This window comes from Silurus meridionalis, chromosome 25, assembly GCF_014805685.1.
Source record: "Silurus meridionalis isolate SWU-2019-XX chromosome 25, ASM1480568v1, whole genome shotgun sequence".
Lineage (NCBI taxonomy): Eukaryota > Metazoa > Chordata > Actinopteri > Siluriformes > Siluridae > Silurus > Silurus meridionalis.
Window position 1 is genome coordinate 6,364,312 of NC_060908.1, and position 20,574 is coordinate 6,384,885.

General features: G+C 36.5%; 1 protein-coding gene across 14 annotated transcripts in view; it reads left to right on the top strand.

Moving 5' to 3' along the window:
* The window catches only part of LOC124378720 (RIMS-binding protein 2-like), a 113,750-nt gene that overhangs the window by 23,509 nt on the left and 69,667 nt on the right, over nt 1-20,574 (top strand). Inside the window, exon 2 of one of the 14 annotated variants that reach the window (XM_046838464.1) lies at nt 1,298-1,362. The exons of the other annotated variants lie outside the window; for them this stretch is intronic. Within the exon in view, the coding sequence (XP_046694420.1) occupies nt 1,333-1,362 (30 nt within the window). The 5' untranslated portion in view covers nt 1,298-1,332. The remainder of the gene's footprint in view (nt 1-1,297; nt 1,363-20,574) is intronic. 14 annotated transcript variants of the gene reach the window in all.

Consider the following 20,574-nt stretch of genomic DNA (forward strand, 5'->3'; position numbering starts at 1 on the left):
AATTCGTTATTAGTAACGTGTTATTGCCCAACACTGATTATGACATTATAACATTATGACCGCTGAGTAAATAACACTGATTATCTCCTCATCGTGGTACCTGTTAGTTGGTGGGGTATTTTAGGCAGCATTTTGTCCTCATAGTTGATGTGTAAGAAGCAGGAAAAATGGGGAAGGATTTGAGCGAGTTTCACAAGGGCCAAATTGTGATGGCTAGACGACTGGAGCAGAGCATCTCCAAGACTGCAGCTCTTTTAGGATGTTTCTAGTCTGCAGTGGTCAGTATCTATCAAAAGTGCTCCAAGGAAGGAACTGTGGTGAACCGGCGACAGGGTCATGGGTGGCTAAGGTTTATTGATGCACGTGTGGAGCGAAGGCTGGCCTGTGTGGTCCGATTCAATGGACAAGCTCCTGTAGCTCAAATTGCTGAAGAAGTTAATGTTGTTAATGCTCAAGTAGTCACAACTGTTTTGGCAGAAAAAGTGGACCAACACAATATTCGGCAGGTGGCCATAAACCTATGCCTGATCAGTGGCCTATAAAGTTTTGCCTGATCAGTGTAGAAATGTGTGATGTTCTGAAATTGTAAAGTTTGTTTAAGGACAGTGAAGGGCATTACATCATCTCATGCTGTATCTCAGAAACCCTAATGTGTGTCATATTTTTTGGAGGCGTGTTGCAATTTAACTCCCGGATCTCCTCTGTTCTATTTTTTTATGTTCTTTTATGGTTTTTTTATTTTTTCGTCTTCACCTGACATGGCCTTAAAAACTTTTCTCTCATGACTCCTTCTGTATTATGTTGGCTCCTTTGTTTAGAAGTATGAGGAAATTAAACTTTTATGAGCAGGTGAATAATATTCCCTGCACCCATCAGAGTTATTAAATGCTGAAGCTAAATTGTATTGGCTTTATTGTCTTTTTTTATACTCAATCAAGCACTGAGATAACAGCTATTGTATGACGCTAATAAAGCCAGTTCAGGCTTTTGGATAGCAGATAAAGACACGGGTGATGTTTGCCGTTTCTTAAATCCCGTGCTTTTTTAACAGTTGGATTTTTTGCTTCAGATTGCAGACAAACAGCATCATACATTAAATATAATACAGCATGGAGGCTCTCAAACATAACGAGCAGATGCCTTTTATTAATTGAACTTTATTTTCACTTTATAACCACAAACTTAAAAGTATTTTATTGGGCTTTTATGTGATAAACCAACACAAAGTATCACATAATTGTGAAGTGGAAGAAAAATGATACACAGTGTTAAAGATTTTTTTTTTTTTTTACAAAAGACCCAGAGGGCCCATGTTAACTCCCATGGAGGCCCATGGAGGAGCTGCAGAGATCTACAGCTCAGGTGAGAGAGTCTCTCAACAGGACAACTATTAGTCATACACTCCACTAATCTGGCTATTATGGAAGAGTGGCAAGAAGAAAACCATTGTTGAGAAAAAAAGAATAACAAGTCCCATTTGCAGTCATGCAGGGGACACAGCAAACATGTAGAGGAAGGTGCTGTGGTCAGATGAGACCAAAATGTTTTGGCCTACATGCAAAACACTATGTGTGGCAGAAACCTAACATTGTACATCAGCCTGAACACATCATCCACTGTGGAACATGGTGGTGGCAGCATCTTGTGGTAGGGATGCCTTTCTTTAGCAGGGACAGGGAAGCTGGTCAGAGTTGCTGGGAAGATGGATGGAGCTAAATACAGGGAAATCCTGGAAGAAAACCTATTAGAGGCTGCAAAGACTTGTAACTGGGGTGGAGGTTTACCTTCCAGCAGGACAATGACCCTAAACATACAGCTATAGCTACAATGGAATGGTTGATATCAAAGCATATTCATGTCTTAGAATGGCCCAGTCAAAGTCCAGACCTAAATCCTATTGAGAATCTTTTGCAAGACTTGATTTGCTGTTCACAGACGTTCTTCATCCAATCTGATTTAACTGGAGCTGTTTTGCAAAGATTACAGTGATGCATTTTTTTCACATAAAAAAAAAGATTCACAAATTCACAATTATGCAGTACTTTGTGTTAGTCATTCACCTAAAATTCCAATAAAATATACTGAAGTTTGTGGTTATAACGTGACAAAAAGTGGACATATTCAAAGGGGTATGAATACTTTTACAATGCACTGTACATTCCAAAATAAGCAGATGTGCAGAAAAGAATTGCACATCTGCAAAAAAAAGAGAAGGAATCTCAAATGCCTAATAGTTGCCTGTCGAAATTATGCTTATTTACACTAAGATCAAAAATAAACTCTTTAAATGCCAAGACAGGGGTCTGAATGATCCAATTATTGAATTATTGTCAATAATTTGACGTGTTCCTACTGACATGGATGCATTAGTTATTTTTGCAGTTCTTGGCACAAGCAAGCCTATAACACACAAGCCTAGTCTTGCTTTTGATGAAAAGTGAAAAAAGTGCATCACTGTAACTTCAGAATATGGTGGGGCAGTGATACAGATAATCATTTTCAACCATTAAATGTAATGAAGTACTGTGTTTAATGCTTTATTTTTATTAGGGTAATGCTTGGTGCAGCACTTTAGTCATTCCCTCTATATTGAATATATCAGAGCTCGAATTGTGATGTTTTAGTATTTGTTTAGACAGAAATGCCTATTCATTAACATAAAAGCCAGATGGGATGATGGATGAAAGTATTTTAATTCCATTTGCACCTACCATAGAAAACCGCATTCATTTCTCTTACCACATTTTAAAAGTAGATTCAGCGAATAATTTTACTGAGCAGGAAAAAATGGATTGTATTTTAATTTTCAGAAAGTTCCAGAAATAATTACCATTTTATAAAAAATGGTTTTGAAGAAAATCGATCTGCTGAGTCGAGTCACACTGCTGTTTTGTCCATAATCAAGATTAATCATGTTAAATGATCAAAGACTTGGAGTCCTTGTGTGTGTGTGTGTGTGTGTGTGTGTGTGTGTGTGTGTGTGTGTGTGTGTGTGTGTGTCTGTTGGAGTATGTCGGTCTCTCCAGGTTTGGCATGAGAACAGAGCGCTGATCGAAAATCCAGCACTGTGTAACTCACTGCATGCTTGAATTTTGTGTTCCACTTTACACACACAAACTCAGGTTCAATTTTTCTAGAATGATGGGTGACCTTTAATATAAGTGATTCTTGACATTTTTTCTCTCTCAGAGAACGGATGACAGAGTGCCTGAATTTTAGTTTTGTTGCTGCCTGAAAAAGCAATCATCTTTATATATATATATATATATATATATATAAAGATATAACAATATTGGTCTATAGCAAATATTACTGAGGGAAAATGCATTTAGGTCTGTGTATCTATCTATCTATCTATCTATCTATCTATCTATCTATCTATCTATCTATCTATCTATCTATCTATCTATCTATCTATCTATCTATCTATAAATATATATATATAAATATTGTTATATCTTATAGTTATTATTTCTGATAACTAAAAAATATGCTTTTACCCCTAATTTCATTATTTCCCTATGCTGTTAAATGTTTATCTATTTGCCTATTTATTATGATCCTAATTCTATTTTATCAGGTTATGTCATAAACTTCTGACAGACAGCATTCTAGGTTTCATCATCTTTTCAGTTACACCCGAGCAGAAGAAAAAAAAGTGAAACAATGCTGCATACTATGTGCCTTCTGTTTCTCTTAACCCTCAAACCCTTATTCTGCCATCGCTGCGCAGCCTGTCAGTGCGAATTGCCGATCAAAGCCAAACACCCACGCACATACACACACACACACACACACACACACACGATTGTAACCTTCTTAGATGCAACACAACTCTATTTATCTCACCCCCTTTGACTGAACATTTGTCAGGGTCTGACATCATTATGTCTGCTTTAGTTTTTGCCTATTCTGGAAAGCAGTTTTACAGCCAGCAGCGTTAAAGGAAACACGTATTTTTCCGTGCGACTTGAAAATGCAAGATTCTCCAGTGGTTTCTAAAAACAAAAGCAAGAAAATCAGTCTAAAGAAATAAAGTTCTACAAAGCAGTTCCTGGCACACCTGTCATACACGAACACACTTTTCATTATTGTGGTGTTTCTGAGCTGTGAATTTATTTTTCTTTTATTAATAGAAGTAGTGCAGCCGAACTCGTAGTGTCATTTTTATTTATTTATAGGCCACATCAAAATTCAGAAGCGTGAATATTATCTTAGGGAAGTGAGAAGCAAAGCAGCTCTGCTTCTGTATTCATCTGGCACACATACACATTATCATAATGCATGTTTATTTCACAGTGGATTCAGGCAATTCATGATGTTTGTGGGGGAAAATGCAAAAAAAAAAAAAAAAAACCATTATTTGCAGAAAGAAGCAGCTGAATTGCAAACCATGTCAAAAGTAAATAAAATGTCAATTTCTATTATTTTATTTTTTTTTGCATGTGTATTGATGTAGACTGAAAATTGGGGCTTCTTCGATCCTTATCTTCCACCTACACAAACACAGGCCTCTTTTTAGGATGTTAAGCTTGTTATCAGATCAGGCCGCCCCTTCCTGTCACGTGTGAGCGGAAAGACTCTTGTGCCTGTAGTTTTCAGTCTTTTCATCTTCTTTTTTTTTTTTTTTTTTTTACATTTTATTTATTGACTAATATTATAACTTCTTGATCAACATACAAACAGTTAAAGTTGTGAATGAAGTGGATATTATCTGGTTAATACATTTTGCTCATTGATGTCCGAGTTGTTTGCGAGATGCCGTTTTTTTTTTTTTTTTTTTTTAAAGGCTAAAGGCTGCTGTTTTTTTTTTTATCGAACTTAAGCTTCGAATTTGCCTCTTTTCAGTGAGTCAGTTTATCTGAAACTGAAAATGGGGTGACTCTTTTGCTCCTAAACAGCTCATCACTAACATGAAATGACTCTTTTCGGCTCCCAAAAGGTTCACTGCCATGTGAGTCAGATTTTTCTGGCTCCCAGTAGCCTCATGCCGTGGTGAGTTGACTGTTTCTGCTCCCAAGCAACTTATGTCAACGTGAGTCGACTCTTTTGGCTCCGAACCAGTTAACTGCTAACGTAAATGGACTCTTTTGGCTTTTTGTGCTGTGCGACAGGTGAGGAAGCTGGCTTTAAAAAAAAAAAACAGACGCATGAATGCTGCCAACTTTGCTTTGGAGGTTGCCTCTTCACAAATAAGCCTGCAAAGAGTTGGCTGAAGACAACCTGTCCAAGAGCATGGATTACTGGAACTATGTCCTGTGGTCTGGTTTGGTTTAGATGATTTCCAGCATGTGTGGTAACACCCTGGTGAGCAGTACCAAGAAAATTGGGTCTGGCTCACAGTCAAGCATGGTGGTGGTTGCATCATGGTCTGGGGCTGCGTAAGTGCTGCTGTTACTGGGGAGCTATGGTTCATTGAGGGAAACATGGTTTCCAACTTGTATTGTAATATTCTGAGCCGTTCCTTCAGAAACTGGGCCGTACGGCAGTTTTCCAACATAATAACGACCCCAAAATCCATCCTCTTCAAAAAATGATTGATTTTTGGGTTTTAGTGCTTTCAAAAAGAACATAGAGAAGAATTAAATTTCATTGTAATCCAAACATATGAGAAAATTGGTCAATACTTTTGCAATACACTGTAAGTTATAAGTTATAAATGAATATTTATTAAAATTAAATAAATAAAATATTCATAAAATAATTTATGAATCTACAAAACAATTTTTATTAAGTCATAATAAAAAAAAAAAAAAAATCATACAACTGAAACTGTAGATATTTCAATTTAACCACTTATACACTGAATTTTTCGAATGTTGCTTTACATTCTTACATGCTTTTATTCTTTTGGTCATTTTAAATGCAGAACAATTTTGCATGGCGTTCCAGCTTTTAGTTTAGCACATGGCAGAGGAAGTTTAACATTATGAAGCTCTTTTATTATAACTTTAAAATCAGTGTGGGCAGAAAGAGATCTAGAAATTATGTAGGTGCATGCTGCAGTTTTTGCTTTCTGGTGTGCAATTTTGGTTTGGTTTCTTCACTAGATTGCTTGAAATGTTGTACTTAGCATAAAATAATGCAATGTTCCTTCAAGGTTGACACCCACAAGCAGGCACACAAGCAATTTTCGAGTTCTGAAATTGGGAGAGTCTGTTGGCATGCTGAATCTCCTAAAAAAAAATGGCCTGTCTTTTTTTGTTCCTTAGCCATTACTCAGACACACATACACAAACACACCTAAACCTACTTTAGTTGTGGCTATCGTTCCCTCTTGAGCTACAAATGTATGCAGACCTTAACACCATAATGCCATCAATAAAATTACAATTTTTTAAAATGTCATATAATTTTGCATAATATTTTTCATGAATAATGTTATTTTTTTTGTGAGGAAAAGATTGTACACAAGCGTTGGCTTCAGGTTTAGTTGGGAGGCGGAGGCTTAGTGGTTAAAGCATTGGATTTTACCTCAGGTCATAAGTTTAAATCCCAGCCAGACCACGCTGCCACTCCTGGGTTCCTGTTAACCCCATGGCTTTTCAGTTGTACAAATGAGATAAATATACAGTAAGTTGCCCTGGATAAAGGCATCTACCAAATACTGTAAATGTAAATGTAAGGCTTTTGTACATATATAAATACCTTGGTATTTTGTTTTTAAGTTTTAGTAATCCCATGTACACTGTATATATAGATTCTGATTCTTGTTTGGAGTGTAACTCGTTGTAGCCTGCTGCTGTTAAAGCTCGTCCACCTCAAGTTTTGACAGTTTGTGAGCTGCGTTTCTGCTCACTATGGTTGTAATGTTTGGTTACTTGAGGTACTGTAGACTTTCTGTCAGATTGAGCCAGTCTGGTCTTTCTGACTTCTAAAGGAATTTTATTTTATTGCTCTATTTTTTGAGTATGCTCTATGTGAAAATACCAGAAGAATTTCCTTTAAATATTAGTATTTTTTTTAAATCCCCATCTGGCACCAGCAAACCGCAGTCAAAGAACCAGAGTGCACAACTTTTCTCTCTTCTGTTGTTTAGTCTGAACTTTGCGCAGCACTCTTGCCATGTATCTGCATAAATCTGTGTTGTGTTGCTGATTGGATTATTTTTATACGAGCAGCTGAACCGATATTCCTAATAAATTGGTGTATTCCAGGTTTTTCCTTTGCAGATAAAAACACAATCACCACCTGGTTGCCTTGAATATAGATATTCTCACACCACCAAAGACGTTCGTAGAGGTCTCAATGGTGTCAGTGTATGACACTTTCGACATTTTACTTGCGGGATAGACTGAGGACTTATGAATTATTGACCAGAAGATAAGAGGAAGCGCTAGACCCTCCCATAGCATGTCTTGTCTTTGTTCAGCGCTGCAGACAAAACATGGGGAGAGATGGACAAAAACATGTGTCTTAATCAAAACATCAGTAACAATAACTGTGTCTTTAGGTAGAGTCTCATGCTCGGTTTACTGTCTGAGTTTCCTTCAGGTTGATCTGTTTGGCAAGATGATTAAACACCCCAGTAGGTTGATCAGCCGCACTAAACAGGTGTGAATAAATGAGCGTGTGAATGTGTGTGGTGTCCAGATTGTAGCGGTGTCTCACATTCGGTGATCCTGTGATAGACCTCGGACTCTTCATGGTCTTGTCCAGGATGAAGTAGTTTCTAAAAATGATTTATTAAATAAATTATTGAGCTGAAATCTGATATGTTTTAAAGTTAATAACCTGCTCCTGGATGATGGTTGATAGCAGGATGTTGAGGAACAACTCTCTCAAAGGGGATAGATTATTATTATTATTATTATTATTATTATTATTATTATTATTATTATTATTATATGCCAATTACAGAGTCCTCAGGTGTGGATAGAAATGTGAATTAATTACCCCCAGTTAATTACCACTAATCATGACTAGCAGAGGCAAAGTAGGCTTTACTGGCTTGTGGCAGCATTAGATGCTTTCGAGATGAAAAGCTGAAATAGTTAGGTGAAGCTTAAGACCCTCAATGGATACTGAGTCGAAATATGAATTATATATCGTGCATTGCAACTGAAATTTGATTGTCTACTGTGTTTCCAATATGTAGGTATAAAACAGTAGTTTTGAATTGATTTATTTATTATGATCAAACACATTTGCTAGTAATTATAATCTGCATAAAAATTACAGTTTTTATGCTAAGCATTTGCTCCTGGATCATAGGTGATAGCAGGAAGTTCACAGGGGCTATATCCGAAATGCCATTGTTTCCATACAAACAGGATGTACTATAGTCATGTGTACAGTGTAGAGTTAGACAGTATCATCATCATCATCATGATCATCAACACTCACCATGCTCTCTTGTTTCATGTTTCACTTTTAAGCTTTATTTTTGGCAAAAAAATATTTATTTAGAAATCACTGCACCAAATGCAAAGAATTTGACGAGGATTTAGGAAAGCTGCAGTTCCCTCACGATAACACTCGGTATTCAGAACAGCGTGGGCTGTTGGGATCTGAGTCAACGATTTGTCTCTTTGCATTCACACAGCTAATGTATTCTTTGTTTGCTTAATCTTTGTCTCTCACTTTCTTTTTTCTCGCTCTGCCTCTCATTTGGCTAATTAGTAGTTCGTTTAAACGTTCATCATTCACCGAGATGCTTCAGTGTTCAGAAGAGTGTACACTCATATGCACACAAACAGGCTCAATGAACCTTTAAGGACCTTTTGACATTTGGGTGGTATTTTATTCAGCTCATGCTCCTGACACAGTTTTACACACATATGCACAGACAAACACAATGATTAGTGCAACTAAACCATTATATTGCCTTGCATACACTATCTGGACAAAAGTATTGGGACACCTGATTTTTCCAGCCACATTCCCCAAACTGTTCCCACAGAAATGGAGGCACACAAATGTATAAGATGTCTTTGGGTGTGGTAGCATTACATTTTCCCTTCACTTTAGCTAGGAGACCCAAACCTGTTCCAGCATGACAATGTGCGCAAAGCCAGCTCCATAAGCTTATGTTTTCCATCAGTTGGAGTGGGAGATCTTGAGTGGCCTGCTATAGAGCTCTGACCTAAAACACTTTTGGGACACAGGCTTTCTTACCCTACATCACTACCTGACTTTAATAAAACTCTTTGTGGCTAAATTAACACAAACCTTTACAAGCACCCTCTAAAATCTAGTGGAACATAGATTTCTACTTTCCATAAGAGTTGAGGTTATTATAACAGCAAATAGTGACCAAATGTATGTATATGTAGCATATTACCTCGAGGCTGTCAGAATTCATTTCAACATTCTACTCTAATGCAGGCTTTTAGATTTGTTTATTTCTTTAAAAGAGAAATTCTTCGATGTATACATTTCCATGTTCTATTTTTAGTCACCTCAGGCATTTCTAACAAAATGCATTTACTCAAATGTCAAAGTTAAAATTGCCTATAGTTTCACTAGTGCTGTGAATAAATGTATTTATTGATATATAGTAAACTTTATTTACATATCTAATTCTTTTCTTTTATATTGCTGAGATAACACATCACATATTGACCGATCAACGGTTATACAGCCGATAAAATTACATTAGGCGAATAAATAATAATAGTGAGTATTCCACATGCCTTATAAATTTAATTAGATAGAAAAAAATGCTGTGTATAGCTATTATCATTGAACTGATAAAAGGTGGTCTCATCTCTAATATCTTATGGAGGTTTCATAAAATGTAACAAAATTAGCAAAAAACTGACATTTCTTTGAGAAAATGCAATTATTGGCTAAGTGTTGTGGTTTAGGAGGGGAAAAATACATCAGGGCTTGGGAAAAATTATTCACTTTAGTTTAAAAATCGCTTCTCACCACCTTGTCTTTTTTCATGCCACATTTTGTTTTATTCCTTACTCCACAAATATGTAACTGTTACATGGATACTGAGGCACTAAAATCATAAAAATCTAAATATTTAAAATCTAATGTTTTCAATTAATTTCATATGAATAAGCCAATGTAAAGACACGTTATGATGAGTGATGATTCAGTACAGTTCAAAAGAGAAACACAATGCACTGAAGGGGATCGATGATTTCAATTTTTCATTTAACGATATGGCTTCTACAGAGTCCTCAGAAGTAGATTGAAATGAGAATTAATAACCCATAATTAATAACCACTTATCAAGATTAGCAGCGACAATGTTAATATATTTGCTTGTGGCCAATCTTTACAGATGCTTTAGAGATGAGAAGCTAAGAAAAGTGAAGGAGGGGCAGGTTGATGATGGATACTGTGTCGGAATATGAATTATGCTCCTGTGAATTGCAATTGATATTTCCTGCCATGTTTCCAATATGAAGGTATCAAACTAAAATCCTGTACATAATGTCATTTGAGGTATGTAATAAGAATAAAGTTTTTATGATATATAATATATTTTTTTAATACTGAATTTACTGCCAGTATTCAATAGGCAGTTTTGCTCCACTCTGTACATTCTATTTTATTTCTGGATAATTTTTTTTTCTGTATATAATAGTGTATTCATTGTATATCATAGATTATCCCCATATCGATATATCATCTGTTTGTAAACTGTGTATAATCTATCTATCTATCTATCTATCTATCTATCTATCTATCTATCTATCTATCTATCTATCTATCTATCTATCTATCTATCTATCTATCTACTTTCTGTCTGTCTGTCTGTCTGTCTGTCTGTCTGTCTTTGCTTCCAGAGTTTTTAAAAATGTTAGCAAGCGCTAACGCTAAGCGCTGACGATACCTCAGAAAAGTGATACATTTGTACAATGTCAAAATTGTGTTGTCATTGTTAACAACTGAATACTGTGTACTATTCTATATATAGTATAGTATATATTTATAGTGTCAGAAATTTAACTGTACAATTATCTGTCATTACACAAAGAACACCCCTCATTCCCTCATCAACAGCCCATTCGGAAATATGAGCGGTTAGGGAGTATCCTGTTGGGAAATCAATGCTTATTTGGGCCACCTGTGCTCATCAAAGGCAGATAGCCATGGGATCCGAATACAATCCTAAATCGTAAACTCAAAGTCGTGCCAACACAGAGAATTTCTGACATTAATCCAATTCAATTCTAAACAAGGTTCTGAGCTAAATGTAAATTCTTTTATTCTTTTATGAGGCAAGTGTGAAAAATGACCGGCATCTTGCTGGAGGCCGAACTCTGACAGTGATGGACGACAAACTGTGCAGACTCAAACAAATGCCGCAAGGGAGTGTGTTAGCGCGTCAAGGTCTCCTCAGTCTCAACGTGCTGATGAGCTCTGGGTTGTGGCCACCCCAGTATGCTAAGCTCATATATAGTTCTTTATTTAATAACCATTATTACACTAAATGTCTGGAAATTACGAGGTGCTGAATGAGATTAGGACTTTGATTTGAAAGGGGAGAAAGATTTGATGCCACGAGTAGTTTGGTCTAAATGTGTCAATCGATATATTTTGATTTCATCATCCATCCTGCTCTATTTTAATTTCATTGTTTAAAGGTGCAATAAGCAGAGTTCTTTCTTACTAATACAAATAACCTGGAAAATAGATAGACCATGAGGGAGCTAATAAAATCAGAAAAATCTGTGGATCATCACAGAATGTATTTTTATGAAAAGTCCAAAATTTCCCTTTACTCTGCAACTATCTTGATTATTTTGGTGGGGAAAAAACATTGAAGAATCCAGTCATCCTGCACAGTCCGATACTTACCATGCTGTGTTTCCAAACCCAACATGACATTGGACATTGGATGGAATTGTCAGGAACAATTGTGTTTCTAAACAGGTATGCAAATCAGTATAAATTTTGGAATGGTTTTACATATAAAATCAAACAAATTCATTGTATGACAGAGGTGTTGATTTTGAACATTTGTGCAGCAGTAGATCAATATAAGAAAATCGGGCTGTTTATTTTTGTATTTTTAAATTAATCAGGCTCAGCCAATTGTCCTGCAAATTAGGTTGACTATTATGGAAGGCGCTTCTGACACACCAAACCAAAAGTACATTCTGTGCTTGTGTGAGAAATCAAATCTTCCATATCAAAAAGTGGCAGTAGTCTGAATTCGGCATCCACACAGGAAAACCAGAAGCGTTAGAACTGTAAATATAGCATATTTGTTTACATCTACCATGATCATTACTAACGGATACGTGTAGTTTTTTTTTTTTAATCACGTCTGCTAAGTTGCAAAAACGAGCAAGAATGACAAGCGTGTTTTTTTTCTTCTAGTGTGCTTATTTGCTTATTTTTTTTCTCATTAACAAACTCTACCATTGATTCGACCTGCAGAATCGGCCGAAAAACCGCTGACCCTGTCTGTCTAAAGCCTGTCTAAAGTTTAAAAAACCACCCGACATTTCCCGATGGCCGACCATCAGCTTGATGTTTTCTAAGCTTTAAATTCTTATCTTTCGTTCTTAAATTGGTTAAATCATTGGTTAAATATGATGCTGCATTTAGAGAGAGAACAATACATTTTTGAAAATGTATTGTTAGAGAGCATTTAACCAGCTGTAGTTTAGACTACAGGTAGGCACAGGGACCAATACCTGTGCCTGGTTAAAGAATAATACTGATTAGAGAGGCTTGTGTTGTTTAATCTTCTTCTTTCGGCTTCTCCCATTCGGGGTCACCACAGCGGATCATCCGTCTCGATACCCCCCCCGTCCTCTACATTTGCCTCTTTCAACCCAACTACCTGCATGTCCCTCACCACACCCATAAACCTCCTCCTTGGCCGTCCTCTTTTCCTCCTTCCTGGTGGCTCCATCCTCAGCATTCATCTACCGATATACCCCATGTCCCTCCTCTGCACATGTCCAAACCATCTCAATTTCACTTCCCTCAGCTTGTCTCCAAAACGTCCTACATGCGCTGTCCCTGTAATGAACTCATTTTTAATGTTCAATAAATGTTTAATTTAATACATTTTCTGTACCATGTCTTATTAATTAACTGTTAGATTTTATGAGGTGGAGAAAACAGAAAATATCTATCATGCACATATACATCATACATCGGCCATTCCTTGCCTTGATTTCTAAATATCAACATCGGCTGGAGAAAAAACCTATATCAGTCGATCTCTAATAAAAGTGCAAACACTCATGTAATTGAACAGATTCTGGTGGTGTGTCTTTGTGTATATTGGCAGTAATGGGGTTTAAGTTTAGAGAGAACCTAATTCCAGTGTTCTACATAATCTTTCTTTCTAACGCCCTTGAAGAGAGTTAGTCGTAATGCATTTGTTGGACGCTATTTTTTATTTTTGCTAAACCATGTCTATATAGCCTCTATAACTAGAGTTTGCCTAGACACTGTATTGACAGAACCATCTGATGCAGTAATGTTTGAGTATCAGGGGCAATCTGCCAGCTGTCATTTACAGCAGAGGGGTTGTTCATTCCCTTTGAAGATGCCCTCTCAGCAATTTGGAGGTGAGAAAACACACAATCATCAATTTTGTCAGTCTTTCACTGGTGCATTGGAAAACCTAAATAAAAGCATAAAATAAAGTGAGAAAATTGTTTCTTTTCTTTTTTGGAAAAGTAAAACGTGTATGTTTTATTCATTTTTATGTAGTGAGGGTCTCTTAAAATTGACAAATCGAACTTTTGGCATTTAGCTGAAAAATACTGAAAATCTGAACTTCAGATAAGGAGGAATGGAAAATATGAGCCCAGATGTTTCTGCCTCACCATGTCGAAAACATACTGTAGTTTAAGCTTCAGATTTATGTTCAGATTTTCAGATTTATTTAAATATTCTTGACACTATGGACTTGTTTATTGTTAAAGAATGTACCTCTTGGTTATATAATTTAACTTGGAAGAAAAACATCATAATTCACGCAACAGTACCTTCATTCTGATTAATAATAATAGTTTTTGATTGCTTTAAATCAGCAAATTTATTTCTCAGTGCTGAAAAGCATTGGCCAGTTTACAACTAGCAGGAGTGGAACCTGATGTGATCATCTGTTGTTGTAGCCTGTTTACCTCACAGTTTGTTTTGTTGTGGTTTCTGAGTGGTTTTCTGCTCAACACAGACTTAAACAGTTGTTATTTGAGTTTCCGTAGATTACCTATCATCTCATATGGCAATTCTAATATGGCGTCTCTCATTAACAAGGCTTTTTGCCTCTCTGGATGTTTTCCCCATTGATTTTAGTGTCATATCTATGTCTATAGCTCGTGCAAATCCCAAGAGATCTGCTATTTTTTAAATACTCGAAGCAGCCCATCTGGATGCAACATCCAAATCACTGAGATGACATATTTTCTCCATTTTGATGTTGTGAACATTAGCCAATTGCCTAGCAGCCATGAATCATGAATGAGCAGATGTAAAGGTGCTCGTGTAAAAACTGACAGGAGAATGTATCCTGTAAACAGCATGCACAAAGTAAATGCAATAGATTTTTTCACTCGGTATGGAGCCTGTGGATAAGCACTCGAAGTCCCAGTGCATGGTATTGACCTCTTTTTGATAAAAGTATTTTGGCAGATACACGGGCAGAGTACATTCAGCAAAGCAGGTCACAGCAGTTACACCATTAAACCTTAACCAATTCCAAAAATGACCAAACACTGTGGGTTTTTTATAAGGTCGTGTGGGTTGAGCAATTTTTAGGCTCTTGAAAATGGCTCACAGAGCCTTTAGAGTGTTCTGTGTGTTGCACAAGATAACCAGAGCGTTCCGCTTTCTGAGATTAGGAAAAGCTTGTGTATTTTGCTACATATTATTATCACCTGCCTTCTCATAAAATTGCAGCAGCATTTGCTGAACTGTAGTCAACTGCTCAGTGTTGGAAAGAGATAGAGGACGAGTGTGCACTACAATTTTTGTGTGCTCCGTGTAGGATTATCGCTCGCATTGCAGAGGAGTGACGAAAAAGAGGTGGTAGGATGTGCAGTTCTTGACTTCATTAAAGCTCTATTTCTATTTGAGGCGTGGGCGGAATGTGTGTGTGTAGGAGAGTGTTTTTTGGATGATTGCACAGAGCAGAATTAAAACCTCTAGATTTAAAAGAAGCGAATCCAGTACATTATACAAAATGAAACCACACACCAACTTTTCTTTTGCCGCATTTGGTCGAATCGTATCATTTGAAATCTGAAAGGTCAGAGCTGAATTTTTAACAATGACTTTACACTAGCCTTTTAAACTGACCTCAAGTTCAGTCTAAAAGGCTAGATGATGGCAGTGTAGAAGTGCGTGGGCATGAAGTGAGTATTAATTATACAGCGGCAGCGTGTGTGTTAAATTCTCCGCACTGCTGTAGGCCGTAATTCAGAGTAAGAGATTAGCATCATTTGTTTCTAAGCTGTTTTTTGAGTTACTTATTAACAGAAAACTCTTGGAGAATTGCAGTTGTTAGGAAAGAATGGGCTCTGCCCTTAGATCAATTGCGCAGATCATTACACTCGACTCTGAGCATGCTCAATAGGCACCCGCAGCTTAAATTACAGCTCTGATGTACACTACATTGACACATGTTTGTGAAAACCTGACCAGTAGATTTGTATGTGCTCTTAAAACATAGATTTTGTAGAGATTTGTGCTCAGTGAGCCCTTAACACAAGAGTGTTAGCAAATGTACAGTAGGTAAGGTGAGGAGAAAGGAGCTCTGTAGCAGGACACTCAAGATCTTTCACTTCAACCCATGTTTTTGTGCACAGGTGCATTGTACTGGAAGGTTTGGGTCCCCTAGTTGAAGTAAAGGGAAAATCAGTGCTTTCACATTCAAAGAAACCCTATACAAGCATATGCCTCCTTTTATGTGGTAACAGTTTGGGGAAGAATCACATTGGGCTTTAAAAGTCAAGTATCCCAATAGATTTGTCCATATAATGTATTTATCATCCAAAGTCGGATTGATGTTCGTGACAGAAAATCGTGGCCGACGTATTTTCCACCATTAAACAATTTTTTTTTTCCTCTGACCAAAAGCAAAGGGTCAACAATGATAAAGCTTCACAGCGGTTTAAGGGCCTTGCCCAAGGGCCCAAGACTGGCAGCTTGGTGATACCGGGTCTTGAATCCCTGATCTTGATTAGTTATTGATTAGCATTACTCATGTACTTATAGTCCTTTTGTGGTCTAAGCAGGCATGAGCGAATCCACCTAATTGCTCAGTTTTTTTGAGTTATTAAATAAATGTCACATCCTCACCCAATCATTTCTGAAGCTCTGACCTTTTCATCTTTTTTTTTTTCTATATCATAGCATGCACAGGAAAATGCAGACAGTAATAACTTCTTTTAAGATGCTAGATAGACTGAATTACAGGGCATCACGAGTCAGGGGTCGTAAAAAATATGAACCGAGGTCATACCCTGGGGGCAAAAATAAACTCAATGGGCATTCAGCTATGTGTATACTAGTTTTATTAAAGCTTTAGAAAAGAGCTGCGAAAATATTTACAAGTCCTTCTGGTGATGGTTTCCAGGCTACTAATAGGATCACATTACTACAAAAGCAGAGCACGATTCATTCTTTTTAACCGCAGCAATTTGATTTTCTAATTTCTTAAAGGCCCTCAAAGAGTCTTTTAATTATCACCATGCATTCATTACATACACACACTCGAGTGAAATTCTCAGTGTCTCTCTCTCTCTCTCTCTCTCTCTCTTACTCTTTTTCTTATAGAAGCAAATTAATTGAAAATGTCTCCATTTTATCTTAGAGATCTGGCAGGCAATGATCCAGCACAGCCATTTAGGCTACTGTGCATAATTCTGTCTGAGTAAAGATTCATTATCAGGGGTGCTATCGGGCCATCTAATCGATCAGCAGGATTGATGCCGCCCTCTGAAGCAGAACCAGCATAGGCCCTGAGAGTGATGTATATCTTTTTTCATGGCTTGATACTGCATGTGGCAGGTCGAACCCAATGCTATAGTTGACTAATTTTCTTTGCTGAGATCAGCATTGCTTTCGGACAAATAGTTTGGACTTTTTTTCTTGGATTCCTCATACACAGTGCCATTTGTAATTATCATTGCTTCTATTGTTTGTTATATTGTAGTCTTCAGATACCCCAAAACTGTTGTGTGTTTTGTAAGTTGTTTTTTTTTTCCATTTTCAAAATGAAATGGTTCTTATTTTCCTGGTCCAGAATCAAAGCTTCATTTATATAGTATGTGGTAAATGATAAGGATTGGTACCAACATGAACAGCTTGCTTTATTGTGTTCTCAATGTCTAAAGATTTCTAGGTTCAAATTTTTAGGGCACTAACGGAAATAGTTTTGTTTTACACTTTCATTGACTGTGCAAAGGTTACCTGAAGTTTATTGCTTTAATAAGGTTCCTATGGTTTGCTTTCTTATTATTGTTTTTGATATGAAGTTGTGTTTTTTTCTTAATTAACACATTTGTCAGTCATTTTATTGCTGAAAATACTGTAAAACCAAATCAAACCATTTAGATGAAGAAACAATGTTAATCCAAGCAATTGTGCTTTGTTGGGTGTAAAAAACATATTTGTCATATTTATGATGTAAAAAAAGCCTCCTTGGTTTATGTCAACCATTATGATGAACATCATTATCACTATCGCCATTGAGTCTGATCCTAAAAACTGGAATCACTACACAACACCCACTGCCTCAACTTTTTTGAACAGCACTCACTACCTCATTTTTGCACATCAATAATTACATTTTGCACAGTTGCACTTTAGTAGGGAGCAATCATAAGAAGTCACACTGTTTCTACCTCCCCAGAACTGTATTATGTATAATTCTGAAACACGTTTACTTCACATTCTGGTTCAACTTTTTCTTCTACTTCTATGTTTCTTTCTTTTTTCATTTCGGTTTTTATTGTAAATTAAATTGTATCCTTTTAGATTACTGTAAATAATTATATTTTTTTATATTGTTCATTGTTCTATTCCTTAGATTTTTAGGTTACAGAACATTCCTAAAAAAAGCATTTCACTGCATGTCATACTGTGTATTGTTATCAGGGGCGCAATTAACAGTTTTAAGGGGGGTATGCAAGACAGAATTTTGGGCCCCATATATATATTATACATACATATATATACAATTTTATATTATTAATTATAAAGTTAATATAGTTTAATTTTATTTACAGGGAATTTATTTTATTTCACCACAGTGTTATTATTTAAAATATATGTGTGTATGTACGATTTAAAAAAAAACTAATTGGAAAATTTTTAATTGATGATTGTGGCATTCTTCTCGGCCCATATGCCTGGCATACTCTGCATACCCACGGCGCGCCTGATTGTTATGTACCTAATTTAAATCATTATCATCATCATTTCATTTATCTGGACAGAAAATGTGTGTAACAGAGATATATGGAGATCATGAGTGCCTGTATCCTTATTTGCTTCCTTGTTCTAATCCTGGTCATCCCTGAGAGGAAATGTTTAGCAGATCTGAGAGAGCACTGTTCTACATTCCCCTTCTCCTGAACTCACACTGATTGTAAAACCGTGGCGAGTCACACGAGAGAAACTAAATGGCACCCAAGTGATCCACTTTATGACTTATAGATGAGAGCGTAGTTCTCAACTGCTGTCATCAACACCCGCTCCTAAGCCGCTCCTCTGCAGTTCATTTCATTACATTGCTTTGTCATAAAGCACGGTCAGGACTTGCTGCTGTGTGCACTTCATTCTCATCACATCCAGTATGCACATCTGTATTGCAGATTTGAGTTAAAGAGACGAAGAATTAATTGTGCATAGAGCAGAATGGGGTTTAACCTTTCAATTTGTATTCTGCATATTAAAATATGTAATATGTTGATAATAAGTAGTAATAGTTGAGTAATAAGTTGAAAGCATTCTACACATTTCCATACTTTTCCATTTCCAATCAGGCAGCAGGCTTTGACTGCAAAAACAGTAGCTGGTGAGTAGATTCATGACCCAGATTTCGTAGTGAAGATGAAAGTGGTTGGAAAAAAAAATGCTGAGTTTCAGATATTTGGGATTCAACAAAGTGCCTTGGAGCTTATTTTTCCCAGATCTGCATGTGCAAGGATTATTTTAGGAAAAAGCAGTATGGCAGGGAGTTATTTGTGGGCGTCCGTTCACCACAAGTGTTTCAGCACAATGCAGAGGCTGAACTGAGTAAGGCTCTTGTATGAGAAGTGCCACAAATGCAGCTCAGAGCTTTTTATTTTGCGTGAAGGTGAAGGCCACTACAGACCAGTGATTTGCCAAAAGTCTGCGTTTTTTTGTTGTTGTTGTTGTTTTGATAATAGTGGAAATAACAACAAACCATTTTGAAAGCTATTACAATTATTATTGAGTTGTCATAGGCATTAGCCTGTTTTACTGACCACTTCAAATGAATAGGTTTAATTCAAACCTCAACTTCTTAAAAACATTATAAATATTGACCTAATGGTCAATAAAATTCAAAAAGAAATTCACCTCCAACATAAGCAGAATATTGCTTGTAGTGAACATCAAGTTAATTTGACACTTGAGGTTAAATAGCAAAAGAACCATGACAGCTTTAAGACTTATTCTGCTAGCTTAAGCCTAACCAGTTTAAGAAAAGCATCAAGAACATGATACGATATCCAACCAGTTCATGTGATTCCCTCAAGGTCTGCTCTAGTGATCTCAGAAATACACGTTTAAATCCAGCATTCAGATTGTAGAAAGTGCATTTTTCGTGTAAATTCCAAAAATTCATCAGCTTTATAACCAGAAAATGAGATTTGTGAGAAGATATGTGTCATATTTTTAAGCTTGACATCAATGGTTTAATCAACGGTTTTTAGTGTTGTCTTTCGGACCGTAACTCAAAGTCAGCTGTGGAGACCTCTCATGGTTTCTCTAATTAGAACCCAAGACAGGAAATTGATAGATAGTGAAGAAAAATGAAGAGAGGACAGAAAGTAGAGGAAAGCTCAGCAGGTCAGCCTGGCTGTGATTAAATAAAAAATGAAACCTAATTTCAACCCTGATTAGTGATATTTTATTGGATGGCATGCAGAAGCACAGTACAGTCAGGGGGTGGTTTTCTATTGCTTAATTGCATTTTGGTATTGATTTTGAAAAAGATTTCCAATTGCTATAGTAACTTCATTTAGGAGACCTAATGTGTTTTGCATATTGCCTTTTTAAAATGGTGAAAGTCTGTCTACAGTTTATACATGACTAAATTTGACCAGTTATTAGTCTGTGCTATTTATTTAGCTCCACCCAAGTCTTTTCTTTCTTCTGGCACACCAGCAAGAATAGAAATTGAGGTAGCATGTTGGAACTAGACAACACCCCATTGTGAGTTAGGGTTGGGGTAAGAATAGTCATGAATCAGAGTGCAGTTTATAATCATAGAAAAAAGAGCTATACAATTTGTTTTCCCCTTTATTATGTTGTGTCTAAAGAAATTCCTCCAAATCAATCTTGGTCCTGTTTTATATGTGGTTTTGTTTTCATTTTGTTCATACTTATGAACTTATACATTTCTTATATAATTGTTTTCACCCGAGTTGGATTTGTTCTAGAAACATT